This window comes from Equus caballus, chromosome 11 (genome assembly GCF_041296265.1).
Source record: "Equus caballus isolate H_3958 breed thoroughbred chromosome 11, TB-T2T, whole genome shotgun sequence".
NCBI classification, from domain to species: Eukaryota; Metazoa; Chordata; class Mammalia; order Perissodactyla; family Equidae; genus Equus; species Equus caballus.
Genome location: NC_091694.1, coordinates 46,425,158 through 46,442,922, shown reverse-complemented (window position 1 = coordinate 46,442,922; position 17,765 = coordinate 46,425,158). Strand labels below are relative to the sequence as shown.

Genomic DNA, 17,765 nt, shown 5'->3' with positions numbered 1-17,765 from the left:
GGATCCCCACCCAGGGCTGGCACCCCACACCCACCCAGGGCCTCTAGAAATGTGCATCAGGCTGGAGGCTGGCCTTGCCCCAAGGGTCCATGAAGGCCTCCAGCCAGCATCCCACCACCGCAGCTCCCCTCCCTGCAAACGGCACAGGTTGGAGTCAGGACGGGGTGGGGTTTATGCTCTTTCAGGGGGAGAAAACAAACCAACCCAGTCTAGCTACAGGGTCCTCCTCGGGTTCCTGGCTTTTTCCTTCTGCCACCACCTGTAAACACCCCACCTCTGACCTCCACCTCCGTCAGCTTCTCTAGCCAGAGACTTTGACAGCAACATCTCACTCGCGCACACACACTCCGACACATGATGGCTGTGCGCAATGCCCCACCCGCGCGGATTTCTGAGGACAGTCACCCCACCTCCCAGACACAACCCGTTACACTGAATTGCTCTGTGGAATCGCAGCACGGAGCTCACACGCGTCCATAGGGGCTGGATATCTGTTTGCAACACACGCATTCATACTCACAACATACACCCCAATTCCACGTTCAGTCACACCCAGGACTCACGTCCTGGTCCAAGCTGACTATGGAATTACCACCCAGCCCGGGACCCACTGACCTTTTGTGATGCCGGCACCCAGGACTCGCTCCCCGACGTGGACAGAATGTCAACAGTCAGTCGCGGCGGCTCACCCCGCCTGTGCTCCCGCAGCGGCGGCGTCCACCCATCTCCATCCGGACCCGAGCCCCCTCCTCCCCGGCGGCGGGCTTCCCTCGCAGCCCGCCCAGTCGCGTGCACCGTCACCGCGGCGCGCACACGCGCACACCCGGCCGGCGCCTGGGAACGCACAAAGCTGCGCCCTCCGCCCGCCCGCAGCCGCCCGCACACCTGGCTGGCGCGCCCCAGCCGCCGGGGCCGCGCACACGCAGCCCGCCAGGCCGCGCGGGGGAACGCGGGGGTCCTGCAGCGCCACCGCCCACTGCGGACCGCGCCCACCTCGGTCGCCCGCCCCCGGCGACGCCGCCACCAGGGTCCGCGCCCTGGTTCTGGCGGTGCCCACCCGGCCCGCCTAGCGCAGCCGCCGCGCAGCTGCCGGAGACGGGGTGGGAAGGCGGGGACCAGGCAGGCGGGTCCTGCCTAGGGGCGGGGAGGGCGCCGGGGTTGCAGGAGAAGGGGGGTACTGCGGGTCCTGAGCGCTGGGCCCGCCGTTGGGACGCTCGCGTAGCCACGGGACTGCCCTGGGGGAGTTCTCAGAACAAAGGCGCGGGATGAAGCAGACGCGCCCCAGGAACCCGAGGGAGAGAAGGAGGGAACAGCCCACCTGTCCATAGGAGTTCCTGGAGGATGGGGTCCCGGGGCCGGGGCGGGGGTGGGGGGGAGGTGGAAGGGAGGAGCGGAAAGATCCACGGGTTCCTGGTCTATTGAGGAAGACAGTCCGGGGCTCTCTCCAGCTCTGCACGGGGTGGGACTGAGAAGGGGATACAGTCCTATCTGGACTTGGAAGTGGGAGGCCTCAAGGACTGCCAGAACCCCTGAAGGCCCCCCTGCCTTGGACCAGGCAGCCTGAGGCTTTCGTTCACTCACTCCACAGACATCCTCCCAGCTTCTGCCAAACCAGGGATGCTCCTGAACTTGAAGAGGTTGATGGCGTCCAGGCAGCCTTTGGGATGCTTCTCTTCCTCAGTAACCTCCACAGAGACGGGCCTCTGAATATGGCTTGCACACGTCAGTGATGGGAAGCTCACTCCCTCAGGGGCAGCCCACGCCATCCTCTGGCAGCTCTAAGTGCTAGAAAGCCCTCCCTTTAATTGCTCAGAAATCTGCCTCGCATCTGTCTGTTGGCCATGGCCTCACTCTGCTCTGGCCACAATGACTTTCCACTTCTCGAACATACCTAGAGCCTTGTACTTGCTGTTCCCCCTGCAGGCATACTCTTCCACCCCGTCTCCTGTGCCGCCACCATCCATTCAACATCCCTCACCAGCAGCTTCCCCATATGGCTGCCCCCTTGTGTCCTTCAGGACTCAAACCAGATTCAGCTCAAATGTCACCTTCCCAGAGAGGCCTCCAGCTCTTCCAAAGTCCTCACACACCCACTGGTCACTCTTTATCTCAAAGCCCTGTTTTAGTTTCTTCAGCACTCTGACCGTCTTGGGAAATTTTCTTGTCCATGTGTCTATATCTGTCTCTCCCACGAGACAAGGCACTGTAACCCCAGGGCCTAACCCAGAGCAGGATGGAAGGAAGAAAGGAAGGCAGAGGTGGCCAGCCCGTGGTCTGAGTCCCTTCAGCAGCAAGGTCCCTCACCCGGAAACGCAGCCCGCTCAGCCATGACATCTGGCAGTGTTCAGCAGAGGAAAGTACTCAATCTCTGTCCACCGAGTAAATGAACGAATGACAGAACATCCGAAACTCAGATCAGCGGGAGCTTCCCTCCCCCGCTCTGGACCCTGCCTGAGCTCCCGCAGCCCCAAGATGCAAGTGTTTTCTTAAAACCTAAAACATAGGGCTATACCCAAGCCTCTAGTCAATTGGAACCGCAGACAGCTGCCCAGATGCAAACAGGATTAGAGGGCAAAATAGATTTCTCCTTTATCCCTGTTAAGGTGTACCTACTACACTCAGACCTGGTCTCCAGTCTCCAGGGCACTTTGTGTCCCAATTCTGCCATCTCACCTGTTGGGATGGTGCCCAGGTTCTTGCCATCAGCAATGTCACCAGCATCTATCTACACCCTTCCTCATCAAGTCACTGATAAACATGTTGAGCAGGACACAGCCAATGGCAGCCCACTCATCAACCTCATTAGCTGTGCCAGCCTCAGCCCACATTCCTCTGTGTCACCTGCAAGGCTTTGATGGGAAGAAAAGAACATTTTCTTGCTGAAACTCAGAACTACTGTCTCCTGCTCCACCACCATTAACCTACTTTCTAGTCTAGAAAACTAATCAGAAAAGCAAATAAGCTTCCCCAGCAGGATGGGTTCTCATTGCTGCTGCTGATCACCCACCTCTTCCTTTTCTAAGTGCCTCCAAACCAGGCCTTTAATAGCAGACTGAAACTTGATCAGGACAGATGCTAGGTTCACTTATTTATGGTTTGTGGACTTATTTCCTCTTTGTAAAGATAAAAATTACCTTCCCCATCTCCCACCTTTGAGCGTATGCCTTATTCTCTGAAAGGCAGTGTGCATAGTGGCTGTGACCACTGCCACTTCCTCTGTACCTCAGTTTTGTCATCTGAAAAATGGGGAGAACAATAGTACCTACATCATAGCATTGTTATGAAGATTAAATCAATTTATTCCTGCAAAGTAATGACAACATGACACATAAGCACTCAAAAAGTTAAACTATTAATATTCTATCACAAAAATTAATAGAGCCACAAAGCTATAGCAGCCTCCTTTTCAAGTCCCCTGTCAGGTAGCCTTCCCAAGTATGAAAGCTGAAGTCATTTCAAATGGCTCCACACTGTCTTATGATTGCTTCCCTCCTCCATGGACTCGGCTCTGCTCCTGTGACCCTGAGGAGCATTCTTGTTCTTTCACTCAGCAAACAGACCAGCTCTGTTAGCCTCAGGCCACCCGAGGTGGTCTCACCCGCCTCTACTTCCCTTGCCCGTCTCTTGGGCAGGTGTAGCTGGCCCACCTCAGTCTTAGGGCTAACCCCTCTACCAGCCTTCCTACAGGTTCTGAGCCTGCATTGTGTTCATTGGCAATTCACCCAGTGCCAGTTTAATGAGCCCCTTCTCTGAGCTAGGACCTCAGGATACAGCGGAGAACAAGATGGAAAAGGTCCTGCCCTCGGAGAGCTCACATTCCAGGGCGGCCAGGGCAATGGACAAATAGAAAAATAAGATAATGTCAGATCGTGGCGAGAGCATCAAAGGCAAAGAAAGAAGGTGAGAGAGAAGCTGCTTTATGTCAGATGGCACTGGGCACACAATAGAGCTCTGCATCTTGCCTGAAACTTAATCTGACCATGTGTCCTTCATGTCCATGTGTCACTAGTGTGCTCCCAGAACAGCCACACCAGTCTTTCTTTTTCCCTGCAAGAATTCACAATGCTACACTCACAATTTCATTCTTGCACCCTTCCCAATACTCCTGCCTCAAGTGCTAGGAGCTTTTCTGTCTTTTCTCTACATGATTTGAGATCCAGCCTCTGGAGTCCAGGGCACCTGTCTGACCACCCATTCCCTGAAAACCAAGAGTTCCCAGGTGGCCTGAGTCACTTTTCCCAGGGTTCCTGTCACTTCCACATCATCATCCAACTAATTCTTCCTCTTTGGGCAGAACCAAATCCAGAGCATCCATCTGCCTCCCTGCCCCGTACCTTCTGAAATCATCAATGAGACAAGAAGGAGCAGATGCCCTGCTCTCAGCTAAATAGGATTCCTGGCAGATATCTGGGGAGGTAAAGTCTCCTGTCACTTCTAAACGTTATCCTGGGGCCAGTTTGGGGAGCTGCAGTAAGAGCATCATCGCTGTTCCCCTTTGGGCCAGCCCATGGTATATCCCCAAATGACGTCACTTCCATTCCTCTTTCATTCAACCACCCCTGGGAGGAGAGACCTGTTCACCCTTGGCTTCAAGGGTCTTGCTAATTTAGAAGCTGGTGCAAAAAGGTTTGATGGAGAGGCGGGGAGAAAGATCCAGGGTCAGGTCTAGCAGAAGCCTTGGGGAGGGAGATGGCAGCAGCAGGGACACCCAGGATGTCCATGTCGGGACTGCTAGCACTGGTCACACCTGCCCACAGTGTTCAGAAGAGTGCGCAGGAGCTTGGGAGCAGGAATCTGGGTCAGGAAAAGCCCTCATCTCCCAGCCCTCTCCCAGACTCAGGATCCCAGCTGGATAGTCTGGCGTGGGGGAGGAGGAGACAAGGAAGGCAGGGCTGGCTCCACCCCAGATCAAAGTCAGGGCTGCCCAGCAACTTTGCCTGCCACTTTCTTTCTTAAAGAGGAACCAGCTGATCTCCAGGCCTCAGAAATCTCTGCGGGCATTATTTCACTTGAGAGTCACGATCTTCCTGATAGAAGGCAGGGAATATATAATCATACCCATTTCACAGAGGAGAAAGCGGAGGCAGTGAGTTGCCTCAACTCAATCCGTGTATTCTAGGCTGGATAAGAACCCAGGCTGACAAACTCTTTCCAGGCCCTGAGAGGCCTCTTTACCACTGAAGACAATGGTTCCCCGCTATGGGCTTATGGACCAGTGTGAGGCTGGCTGCGTAAGTACCACCTGGGGGGCCTGGACTCCAGCTGGAGAATAAGCATAAGGACTGTGGGTCCCTTTACCTGGAGGGAGACTCAAGGTCAGCGCGGCTGAGGATGCGATGTTGCTGCGGGCTGTAGAGCCACTGGAAGGCTGTCAGCGTCCTCTCCTCGATTCGGAACCGCCCTTCCTGCACGTACCTGCAGGCAGGACAGGAGAGAGTGAGGAGCAGGCAGGCAGGGCTCTGCAGAGCTCCTCTGGGGAGTTGGCCCTGCTTGCTGGAAAAGACAGATGAGGGGTACTTGTCCCTAAGGATCCCCCTGTTCATCTGCCAGAGAGCCCTGTTTCCAGAGGGTCACAATTAAAGTTCCCTGAAGAGGAGGCAGCTACAGGGAGCAGGTTTCAACTCAACAGATGGAAATGCTTTCTTTTTCTTCTTCTTCTTCTCCCCAACACCCCCCAGCACACAATTGCACATTCTAGTTGTAGGTCCTTCTGGTTGTGCTTGGAAATGCTTTCCAAAGTCAGCTGTCTGAAGTTGAAAGGAGTCACTTGGAAGAGGTGAGTTCCCCGTCACTAGAGGTATGTAAGCAGAAGCTGGGCAGGGGATTCGAGCATCAGACAAGGATCCATTCTCCAAGCCCCTTACAGGACTGAGACACTGGACTTCTTGATTTCACAGCAGGAGAGGGCCGCTCTGGAGTAGGGGTCATGAATCAGCAGTCAGGATTAGATCTTCCAGCACCTCAAGGCTTTCTCACAGTGTCCCAGCCACCCTGGGGATGGACAGTCAGCCCAGAGTAAGGCTGGAGAAGCTGGGCTGGGGAAGGGCAACAGAAAAAGATCCCTCCCACTCTGGCCACCCCCTCCTGGTAGACCCGTGAGTCCATTCATTAATTCAGCATTTATTGAGTGCCAACAATGATGAGCAAAAGAAACAATCTGTGCCCTCCTGGAGTTACGGGCTGTGGGGAGAGAAACCATCAAGTAATCACATGAACAAATATATCGTTACAAACAGGCCCTCTCATCCGTTACCAACGGGAGTGTCAATTGGTAAAACCTCTTTGCAGGACAACTGGACAGCATCCATCTAAATCACAAATGCAGCTCCCCTGTAGCCCAACGATTCCTTTTTGGAGACTTTATCTACAGATCTTAACATGTGGACGAGGTCATCTGTGGCATTGTTTATAACAGCAAAAGACTGGGAATGACTCAAGCGTCCATCCATAGGGGACTGGTTAAGTTAATCATGGTGCCTCCCTATAGGAAAAGTGTGCAGCCATTCCAAGCGTTTTAAATGAGGGTGTTCTTGTGTGCCATCATGCAAAGATACATTGCTAACAGAAAAAAATCAAGTGCAGAAAGAGAAGTATGTGTAATTTATGCTAAAAGAGGGGAGGGACTAAAGTATGAATTCATGGTTGCTTATCTTTACACATAGAAACTCTGGAGACAGAAAAGCTGATAAAAGTAGTTACCTGGGTGGGCAGAGGAGGGAACTGGGGGAGTGGGGCGTAGAGCACTGACTTTTAACAATGTATCTTTTCGTAGGGGAGGGGGATTACTGTTCCAAAGGTTGTATGTGAGTGTGTGTGAAATTACAAACTGCATGAAGTGCTGTGATAAAAATTGTGCGGCTGCTCTGACACTGCCCAGTGGGGCACAGGCTATTTGCTGGAGGAGAGAATTTCCCAGAAGGCAGGGTTGCTGGCTTTCATTGCCGCTGTGGCCTCCCCAACCAGAGCATCTGGCCTGTCTGCCTTTGGTCTCCTGGACATGATCTGATAGGCATTTGGGGAAGATCGTCCAGGCTGCGGGGTGGGAAATGGCAGGGCAGCCAGGTTGGATGCTGTTGCAGGGGTCCAGGTGGGACAATGGTGACTGGTATAGGGGGACAGTGCTGGAGATGCAGTGAAATGGGAGCTAAGGAGGTAGCGCTGGCTGGCGTCTGTGATGGGTTAGACACAGGTGAGGGGGAGACAGACAGCAAAGTGGTTTCCCAGGTATGTGCAGGCAGCTGGCTGTAGAGCCATTCGCGCTGGACAGGAGAGGTTTGGGAGAGAAGACCACAACTTCCGTTTGGGATATGACCCTCCTCTGTGACCTGCTTCCTGCCCTGAGATGACTCCCCTCCTGCAAAACCTGGCTCAAACTTTGGCTCCTCCAGGAAGCCCACTCTGATTAATCCCATCCCCCACCTTGGGCTCCTCCATCCTGAATGACATGCTCTTGCCATCTCTATGGGAGAAACTGGTTACGCTAGTTGCCTCCAAAAAGGAGAATTGAGTGGCTGGGGAACATTGTAACTCTTCAGTGCTTTTTGAATTTGAACCATGTGAATAACCTATGTTTGTTTGTTTCAAGATTGGCACCTGAACTAACATCCATTGCCAATCTTTCTTTCTTCTTCTTCTTCTTCTCCCCAAAGCCCCCCAGTACATAGTTGTATATTCTAGTTGCAAGTCCTTCCAGTTGTGCTCTCTGTTTTCAAAAAGTATCTTTTTTTTTTTTTTTTTAATTTGAGAACTCTGCTGATCATGAAGTCTTAGGTCATCAGGACCAAAAAAAAAAAAGCCCCAAGAAGGCACTCATTTTGTCTGACAGCTTTATTTTACAGATGAGGACATGAGGCCCAGAGCAGGCACAGGGCTTGTCCAAAGACACTGGCAGAACCAAGGCCTGATAGTGATGTCCGCTCCCTCCCAGGCTGATAGACCACAAATAGGTCTGTCCTTGACCCCACTGGGCACACACAGGCCCCCAGGCTGAGGGAAGAGCAGGCCCACTCAGGAACCAGGCCCACCCTAATCCTCTTCTCCCCCACCACTCACCCCTGCCACTGTGCAGAATGCAAACTGTAATAATAATACCACTTTGAAGGCTTGTTGCTAGGATTAAATGAGATAATGCGAGGGAAGCTCACGCACGTGGTCATCATGATCACCCTCCCTCCCTGCCATCTTTATGAGCCTTCACCAGTCACGGGCCTTACGGGCTTCACCGATGACAGACAAACCCACTCCCTGCAGTCTCACCTCTAAGCCTCACATCGAACCCCTTGGAACCAGCTGAGCCCATTTTAGAGATGGGGAAGAAGGGGCTCAGGAAAGGGAGGTGAACTAGTCCAAGGGCGCACATGCAGGAAGCCGCAGAGGCCAGGCCCTCCTTGTACCTTCAGCCCGAGGCATCCAGTTTGCTCCTAAGCAGTCCCTACACACAAACACACACACACACACACACACATCCTCTGCCTCCTGCACACCAGCCCCCGCTTCCCAACACAAATCTTCTCAGCTCCTCCCCTGCCTGAAAATGTTAGTGGCTTCCCAGTGCATATCGAATATCGTCCAAACTGCTCACCTTAGACGTCCACTCCTTCCCCACTCTGTTCCCTCCCAGCCTTTCCCACCACTGCATGCTGCCCCTCCACATGCACCCCAACAGACCCCTGCACTCCTGGTCTGTGTGTCCTTCTCCAAGCATGCCCTGCCTTTTCCTACCTCAGAGCCTTTGCTCAGGCTGTGCTCTGACCTGAACTGCCCTCCCTCCATCTCTACCCGACACCTGCCGACCCTGCCCCCACTGCTCGAACCATACTGCCTCTAAAACTCTCTCCCCAACCCCCAGCCAGAATCCAAGAGAGCTCCAAGTTTCCCAGGAGGCTTTGCTTAACCTTGATCACAGCGCTGCTCTCTGCCCGCCCGTACGTGAGTTATTTATGTGCCTGTCTGTCTCCCCGCAAGTGCAAAGACCATGTCTGATCGTCTCTGAAATCCCTGCACCATCCGTCCTCATGCAGCCCTCTGGTCCATGAGCCAGCCTGCCCTGAGACTCAAAAGAACAACAGTGATCCACTCACAACATCCTCGGGAAGCTTCTTTCACAGAATGCCGTGACACAGACTATCTCCATTAACGAATCCAATTTATTAACTTAGTGTATTTGCTGAATTGGACCACACTAAATAAAAGGAAAAACAGAACACCACCCATCCCCAAATATCTTCCCTATTAACCTGCCAGCTACCTGAAATTCCATTGAACAGTACACCAAAGGAGATTAACTACTGCTGAGGGTCAACCTTGTAAGCCACTATCAGCCATTAAAACTTTAGCAAGAAGAAGCATCTCAGGTTATCCATGGGAGAGCAGGAGTCAAGAGACCTGGGCGTTGTCAGGGACATTTTGAAGGGAATGAGAAGAGAAGAGGAAGGGTAGGAGCTGCTCCTAGAAACAGGCCCCAGGATGTGAGGGTGGGGTGACACCTCCAGGAGCATGCAACTCATCACCAAAAGAAAGAAGGGTCCGGCTCTTTACAGGTTACACCTTTTTTGAGGCTGAACACTGGGGTAGGTCAGGCAGATACTGAAACTTGAACCTTGAAAATATTATGCTAAATAAAAGAAGCCAGACACAAAGGACCACATACTGTATGATTCCATTTATATGAAATATCCAGAACAGGCAAATCCATAGAGACAGAAAGTAGATTACTGGTTGCTTAAGGCTGGGCGGGGGGAAGGAAGTGAGGAAGGAGAAACTGCTAAATGTTGTGGGGTTTCTTTTGAGGGTGATGAAAATGTTCTAAAGTTGATTATGGTGATGGTTGCACAACTCTGTGAATATACTAAACCACTGAATTTTACACTTTCAATGGGTGAGTTGTATGGTGTGTGAATTCCATTTCAATAAAGCTGTTATAAAAAATAAATAAGTATCCATGAGTGCATACTGATATAAATAGATGACTGAACAAACAAATAAATGGGAGGAAAGAGATAAATATCCCATGCAGAATAATTCCAAATAATATATGTAAATGCTCTACCCTCAAGGAAGTGGGTCACCGCTCCACTCCGCTGAAGCGTGGGCTCCACGTAGTAACTCCCTTACAAAGAGTAACTATGGAAAGGGGGAGACTGCAGAGGAGGAGCCTGGTGATCAAGGTCAACGTCAACAGTCATAAATCACGTTGACAGTATGTACCCTTGGTATGACATGATGAAAATGGCACTCTGTCCCTGTGGTCTTCCTCCCAAAAACTCATAACCCTAGTCTAACCGTGAGAAAAACATCAGGCAAATCTCAATCTCTACAAAATATGACCAGTACTCCTCAAAACTTTCAAGGTCACCAAAAATAAGGAAAGTCCAGGAAACTGTCACAGCCAAGAGGAGCCTAAGGAGGGAATGACAACTCAATGTAATGTGGTGTCCAAAGGGAACCCTAGAACAGAAAACGGACATTAGAGAAAAACTAAGGAAATCTGAATAACCTATGGACTTTAGTTAATATATCAATATTGGCTCATTATTGTAACAAATGCACCATATTAAGGTAAGATGCTAATAATAGTGGAAACTGGGTGTGGGGTATATGGGAACTCTCTGTACTATCTTTTCAATTTTACTGTAAATCGAAAACCGTTCTAAAATATAAAATTTACTACAAAATTTTTAAAAGACTAATACCCATGATAAACAAAGAGCTTTTACAGATCAATATGAAAAACTTTGCAATGAGCAAACCAACAGGGGAAAAATGAGCAAAGGAAATGAATGAGTAGTTTACAAAAGTAGAAACACAACCAATAAACAAGAAAAAATGCAACTTTTCTTTAAATAAAGAAATGAAAATTAAAGCAACAATGAGAGACCATTTTTGACCAGTGAGATTGGCCAAGGTTTAAAAGTGTGTTAATTCCCAGGGTGAGCAAAGTTGTGGGCAAAGTGGCATCTCACACAACCCTAGAGAGAATATAAAATGGTGCGATTTCGTTGGAGGTCAGGTTGGCAATATCTTTTACAATGTGCACGTGCTTTTACTCGGCAATTTCACTTTGAAGAATGTATCCAACTGCTATCTTTGCACATGTTTTCATGGAATAGATCCAAAGACGTTCATTGCAGCAATGTTTGTAACATCAAAATATTCAAAATACACTAGAAGGTCATCAATAGAGGCTAGGTGAAGAAATTATGGTCCAACTTACAATGAAATACGCTTCAGCCAGTAAAAAGTACATTACCAGAGGGGCTGGCCCTGTGGCCTAGTGGTTATGTTTGGCACACTCTGCTGCAGCAGCCTGGGTTTGGTTCCCAGGCATGGACCCACACCACTTGTCGGCAACCATGCTGTGGTGGTATCCACATACAAAATAGAGGAAGATTGGCACGGGTGTTAGGTCAGTGACAATCTTCCTCAAGCCCAAAAAAAGAGGAAGATTGGCAACAGATGTTGGCTCAGGGCCAGTCTTCCTCAGCAGAAAAAAAAAAAAAAAAATTGCCAGAGCACTCTGCTCCACTTTTCAGCTACTCACACAGCCTTGGCCTCTAGCCTTTGTCAGCTCCCCCTCCCAGACTCTCAGGCGCCCCCATCAGAAACTGAGCAGGGCCCAGCACAGGCCCTCAGATGTAATAGGAATGCTGAAAAACCCATACATATTTAATAACTTGAGCGGATGAACCCAATCAAATTCTAATTTAATTTTTGGTAGTTTAAGGAGAATTTGGAGAAGGAGTCCAAAGGAAGAGAGCTATTCTGAAAGGATAACTGGACACGAGTTGTGGTTTTTTTTAACATCATCCATCATTATACTATCATACAGAGTATTTTCACTGCCCTAAAAATGCTCTGTGCTCTGCCTACTCATCTCCCACACACGCACACATTCACACACACACACACAAAACCCCTGGCAGCCACTGACCTTTTTACTGTCTCCCTAGTTTTGCCTTTGCCGGAACGTTATATAGTTGGAATCACACAGAATATAGCTTTTTCAGATTAGCTTCTTTCACTTAGTAAATATGCATTTAAGTTTCCTTCATGTCTTTTCACAGCTTTATAGCTCATTTCTTTTTGCTGCTGAATGATATTCCATTGTCTGGATGTGCCTCAGTTTATTCATCCATTGACCTACCAAAGGATGCTTGATCGCTTCCAAGTGTTGGCAATTATGAACAAAGATGCTATAAACATCCATGTGCATGTTTTCGTGTGGACAGAAAGGTTCTCAGCTCCTTTGGGTAAATACTAAGCAGCGTGACTGCTGGATTGTATGGTAAGAGTAGGCTTAGTTTTGTAAGGAACCCACAAACTGTCTTCCAAAGAGACGGTACCATTTTGCATTCCCACCAGCAATGCGTGAGAGTTCCTGTTGCTCCACATTCTCGCCAGCATTTGATGTCATCAGTGTTCAGAATCTGGCCATTCTAACAGGTCTGCAGTGCTATCTCCTTCTTGTTTTAAACCACTACTTTTTTAAAAAGAATACATTTCAATGGATTATTGATACAGTTTTTAAAAGATACCAATTCGGGGCTGGCCCGGTGGTGCAGCAGTTAAGTTTGCACATTCCCCTTTGGTGGCCTGGGGTTCGCCAGTTCAGATCCCAGGTATGGACATGGCACCGCTTGCCAAGCCATGCTATGGCAGGTGTCCCACATATAAAGTAGAGGAAGATGGGCATGGATGTTAGCTTAGGGCCAGATTTCTTCAGCAAAAAGAGGAGAATTGGCAGCAGATGTTAGCTCAGGGCTAATCTTCCTCAAAAAAAAAAAAAAATGAAAGATCCCAATTCTCCCGCAAGTCCAAACATGGCAATTTACCACAGTTAGACCTTAAACAACGGTTCTGCCTTGGGTTTTCAATTTTTCATTCCTTCTTTCTTCTTCTTCTTCTTTTTTTTTTTTTGCCGAGGAAGATTTGCCCTGAGCTAACATCTTTTGCCAATCTTCCTTTTTTGCTGAGGAAGATTTATCCTGGAGCTAACATCCATGCCAATCTTCCTCTATTTTGTATATGGGTCACTGCCACAGCATGGCTGCCTACAAGTGGTGTAGGTCCATGCCTGGGAACCCAACCCAGGCCATTGAAGAAGAGCATGACAAACTTAACCACTAGGCCAATGGGCAGGCCAGGTTTTCACTTTTAAAAGGCATTTGAAGCATTTTATTTTATGAGAGAACCATGACAGTCTTGCCCCATATTCTGTGACTATTTAGGTGTTCCTATGCTCTTATGTACCATGAATATATTAAAAGGTTAGCCAATCTGAATAGATGAAAAACTTATTATCAAGGAGCTTAACAGCTCTGCAGACGTACACATTTCCTGTGGAACTGGTAGACCTATACCAATAGCTTAGGGTACAAATCTGGTCATAACTCTTTTTTTCTTTTTCTTTTTTTTTAAGATTGGCACCTGAACTAACATCTGTTCCCAATCTTTTTTTAAACTTTCTTCTTCTCCCCAAAGTCCCCCAGTACATAGTTGCATATTCTAGTTGTAGGTCCTTCTGGCTCTGCTATGTGGGACACCACCTCAGCATGGCTTGATGAGCGTTGCCAGGTCCATGCCCAGGATCCGAATCTGCAAAACCCTGGGCCGCCAATGCGGAGCACACGAACTTAACCGCTTGGCCACAGGTCCAGCCTCCATGACTCTTGTTTTCTAGTTGATTGCTTGAATCCTCCATCTCTCTCAAACCATATTATTATAAATTTGACATCTTGCTTTTGAATTTTCAAAAAACCCCAGAGCCTTGCTTAGTCCTGCTTCTGAAATACCAGATGCAGACAAAACTGGATAAACAGCCCTCTACGGCTCTTGCCTCTCTGCACCACAAGGTGGCACTGTTGAACACCAGTCCTGCACACCCCGGTGGACACAACCGCTGTGGGAAGGTCCTTGCTCTTCTGTATCTGCTGTGGCTGCAGTGGTGTCCCACACTTGGGCTCCAAAGTTGGCTCCTCTGGTTTATGTTCAGACGTTATTCCCCCAAATCAGATGTGAGTAGCATCCACCAGCTCTCACGTGTTGAACCTGAAGCAATCACCAGCTAGACTCCCAGGTTTTTCTTGGTAGGCATTACAGACTGAATGTTTGTGTGTGTGCCACCGCCCACCCCCAAGTTCATACTGACCCCTAGTATTACTATATTTGGAGATAGGGCCTTTGTGGAAGTAACTAAGGGTAAGTAGGGACCTGAGCCGATAGGATTAATGTCCTCATAAGAAGTAACACCAGAGAGCTCGTGTGCTCTCTCTTTGTCACATGAGGACACAGTGAGAAGGGGGCCATCTGCAAGCCAGGAAGAGGGCCCTCACCAAACCCTGACCACGCTGGCACCCTGATCTTGAACTTCCAGCCTCCAGAACTGTGAGAAAATAAATTTCTGTTGTTTAAGCCACCTAGCCTATGGTATTTTTTTTATAACAATACTTCTTACATTTAGCAAATTAACATTTAACCTGTTATGTGAAAACGCTGTTATCCAGCTTCTGGTTTGCCTTTTAACTTCATTGTGGATTTGCGTGAGCTCTCTTTGTTGCCCAATGACTTGCCATTCACCACCCTCTCTCCCACTCAAAGTTCTGTGGTTTGGGCGGAGTTAACCCCAGTCCCAGCTCCATGGGTGGGCACATGACAGCCTGGCCAATCACAGTGATTGGCTGAGGGATGGCCATGTGACCCAAGTCAGGTCAATGAGATGACATCCTGAGACTTTGGCTAGAACCACTGAAAAAGGGGAGCACTCTGTCCGTGAGGGTTTCTAACTTGGAGCGCTGCCTGCAGCTGCCGGTAGCCACCTTGCCTCCACAAGGGAATGAGAGCAGAACAGAGGAAAGCAGAGAGACAAAGAGAATAGAGCATTATTTGGTGACATTATTTGAGCACCTGAATGCAGTTGTGCCTGAAACATGGAGAGTTCCTGGAGTTTTCAGTTCTGGGAACCAATGCATTCCCTTTTTCTCATAAGCCAGTTTGAGTGAAGCAAACTGACTCCACCTGAACTCCTGTAACCAGGAACCAAGGCTGACCATATTGGGAGCATGCCATGGGGTTCAGACGGTGTCTGGCCCCAACAGCCCTCCCTGCCAGGCTGCCTGACCACTCAAGTCACATCTTCAGGACCTTCTCAAAGGCATGGGCTTTTACCCGGGCGTGAAAGGTGACCCAAAACCTAATTAGGGCACTAACAATGATTCATGCATCCTCAGGTCCAGCCCAAGATCCAACCCAGCCAGGCAGTGCCAGGGCAGAAAGAGAGTCAGGGCAGGAATTCAAGTTCTGCCCCTTTAAGACTCTTCCTGTGCCCTCCTCCGTGAAATAAGGGAAGAAATTAAACTAGGCAAACTGATCTGAGAGGTCCTGGGGTTGTAGCTCCTTTCCAGCAAGAGGGCACAAACTGCCAGCTTCCCACCAGCTCTTCAAACAGATCAACTCTACTTTTATCTGATTTATGTATTGGGGTTTCATTTGAAAAGTGGTTCCACCGCTAAATAATAATTTTGATTATTTGGACTTCAATTCTTGGAATCGTCCCAGGGCGGGGGCGGGCTGAGCAGGCTGGAAACCCAATGACCCCTCCTGTTCTGACATGCTGTGTTTTTCTGACAATGTGAACTTGGATATGTGGCCAGCCTGGGTGGGATGATCCAGAAAATAAGAAGCAAAACAAAGGAGCAGTTAAGTCCCCGGGCGAGACCTGGGTTCAAACCCTGACTCTGCCACTTGCTTGCTGGGTGACCTGGACTAACCACTTTCCTTCTCTGAGCCTCAGTTTCCTCCGCTGTAAAATGAGGGTGCTAATATCTTCCTCTGAGTATCACTGTGAAGAATAAGTGAGTCAATGCTGGGATCTTGAATATGGTGGAGCCAGTAGGAAGTGCTCAGGATGCCCAGGTTGCTGTTAGTGATGATAATATTATTGTTGTTATTTGTATTCAGGCTACAGAAGGTACCTGGTGAGATGGTACCTCAAGAGATGCCTCCTGGCCCTGCTATGGGAGGGATGATGTGGGATGGGGAGGGGTGCAGCCAGACATTCTCCTTTGATTCTTGGAGTCCTCGCAGGGTGCCAGCGGGCTGAGCAGGCTGCCCTGCATTCTAAGTCCCGCCAAGCAGAGGTCAGGCCCCTGGCTGAAGCAGCCCTCAACATTCGGACACTGGGGACATGGGCCCAACCCAGGTGACTCGGCTGCGATGCGTCTCAAACCCTCTCAGCCTGCAGTCCCGTAACCTGACACCGGCAAGCTCTGATTTCCCAGCCTGGGCGGTTCTGGGGGTAGGGGCAACCACCCATCTACACAGGGACCTCTTCCCCCACCTCCTAGGTCCCCTTCTCTAAGCTCCCAGCCCCAAAGTGCCCACCCACAGGGGTCTCTGTGTAGGTGGACGGGGGCATCTCCCTCAACAGGGGAGCTGAGGGCTGTGGGTTGTGCCCTCTCGGGGCCCAAGTCCATGGCCCCGCCCGGAGCAGAAGGAATAGAGGTAGACAGAGGACCCCCATGGCACAAAAAGGAAAGCTGAAGGGGAGGGGGGCGCACCGAAGGAGGGAAACTCAGCCGACGACCCTGAGCCTGTGGAAGGAGGACTGGGGTCGCTCCAAACCCTGACGTCAGGGACAGGGTTCCGCGTCCCAGCGCGGATCTCTCTGGAGAGCCGCAAGGACCGGGCGCGGGGACGCGGGATGGCTATGCCCAGGTAGCCCAGCGCCTCTCTCTGAACCTGGCCCCGCAATCTCAGCCCGAGAAGAAACTTTGGGCCAGCGCCCCCGCTCCTTCCCGCGCCCAGCCCGGCCTCGGGGCGCAGCGCGCGCGGCTTCGCGCCCGCACCAGGCCCCGCGCCCCCCGGCGCCCACTCACCAGCGCACCAGCTGCCAGCGCTTCTCCCCCGGCGCCCGGCGGCTCGCCATGCCTCGCCCGGCTGGCCGCCCACTCCCTGCCGCCGCGGGGCGCCAGGCGGAGGCGGCTCCGGCTGCCGCAGGGCTGGTGCCGAGGGCGCGCTCGCCGTGGCCGTGTGCGGCGCGGGGCCCGGCGGGCGGGGCGGGCACGAGGCGACTCGGGCCGGAGCCCAGGCGGTGCGGACAGCGCCGCGCTCAGCCCCCGAGGGCGGCCGCCGGCCCCGCCCCTGGAGCGGGCGAGGGCTTGGTCACTGCGCTCCTCCGCCTCTGCCGGGGAGACCACAGCCTCTCCCCTCGCTGCCTTCTCCCGGCCTGCCTGCAGAGCGGCGCGGAAGAGCCAGGGTTCTTGGGAGCACTGGGCGAGGAGCCGGGTTCTCCAAGTTCTACTGCGAGGGAAACCTGACGTGCTGAGGGACTGGAGGCGACCCAGTTAATCCGTCTGTGCCTCACTCCCTTTTGACACCTGTTCTACCCACCCAGTAAGTTATGCATTAAAAAATTAAGCCACTCCAAATGCCTAAAATAAAAACTGATGTCCCCTACACATTATTAAAATATTTTAAGGTGACAGTAATTAAAACAGTATAGCATTGGCCCAGCACACCGCCCAACCCTAGGACCAGCTCCGCCCAGGCCTTCAACCTACTTCACTCCGGAATCTGTTCATTCCTGGAGCTGAGCAGAGACCAGGCTGGCCCACAGCGTCACGGGAGTGTGTCTCTCAAGCCTGGTGTGAAGGAGCTGAGTCTTAGAAACGGTTATAAACATAGAGATTGTCTGCCCGTTGCACAGTGCCTTCTCAATTCACCTGCCTCCCACATCCTTAGCAGGAGAGAAACTTATGCGAAGAGGAGAA

General features: G+C 50.9%; 1 protein-coding gene across 23 annotated transcripts in view; it reads right to left on the bottom strand.

Annotated features, from left to right (window-relative positions):
* RAP1GAP2 (RAP1 GTPase activating protein 2) overlaps positions 1 to 17,043 on the bottom strand; it is a 211,614-nt gene extending 194,571 nt beyond the window's left edge. For 6 of the 23 annotated variants that reach the window (XR_011423421.1, XR_011423426.1, XR_011423432.1 and 3 more), the window contains exon 1: positions 616 to 987. Coding sequence is in view for 9 of the 23 variants with exons in the window: in XM_023653248.2 (XP_023509016.1) it covers positions 5,299 to 5,415; positions 16,872 to 16,921 (167 nt within the window). In the remaining 14 variants the exon portion in view is untranslated. Of the gene's footprint in view, positions 1 to 615; positions 988 to 1,581; positions 1,737 to 5,298; positions 5,416 to 16,871 lie in introns of those variants that run through there. The other 17 variants (XR_011423417.1, XR_011423422.1, XR_011423424.1 and 14 more) reach the window with 10 other exon arrangements.
* Between the last annotated feature and the right edge of the window lie 722 nt (positions 17,044 to 17,765).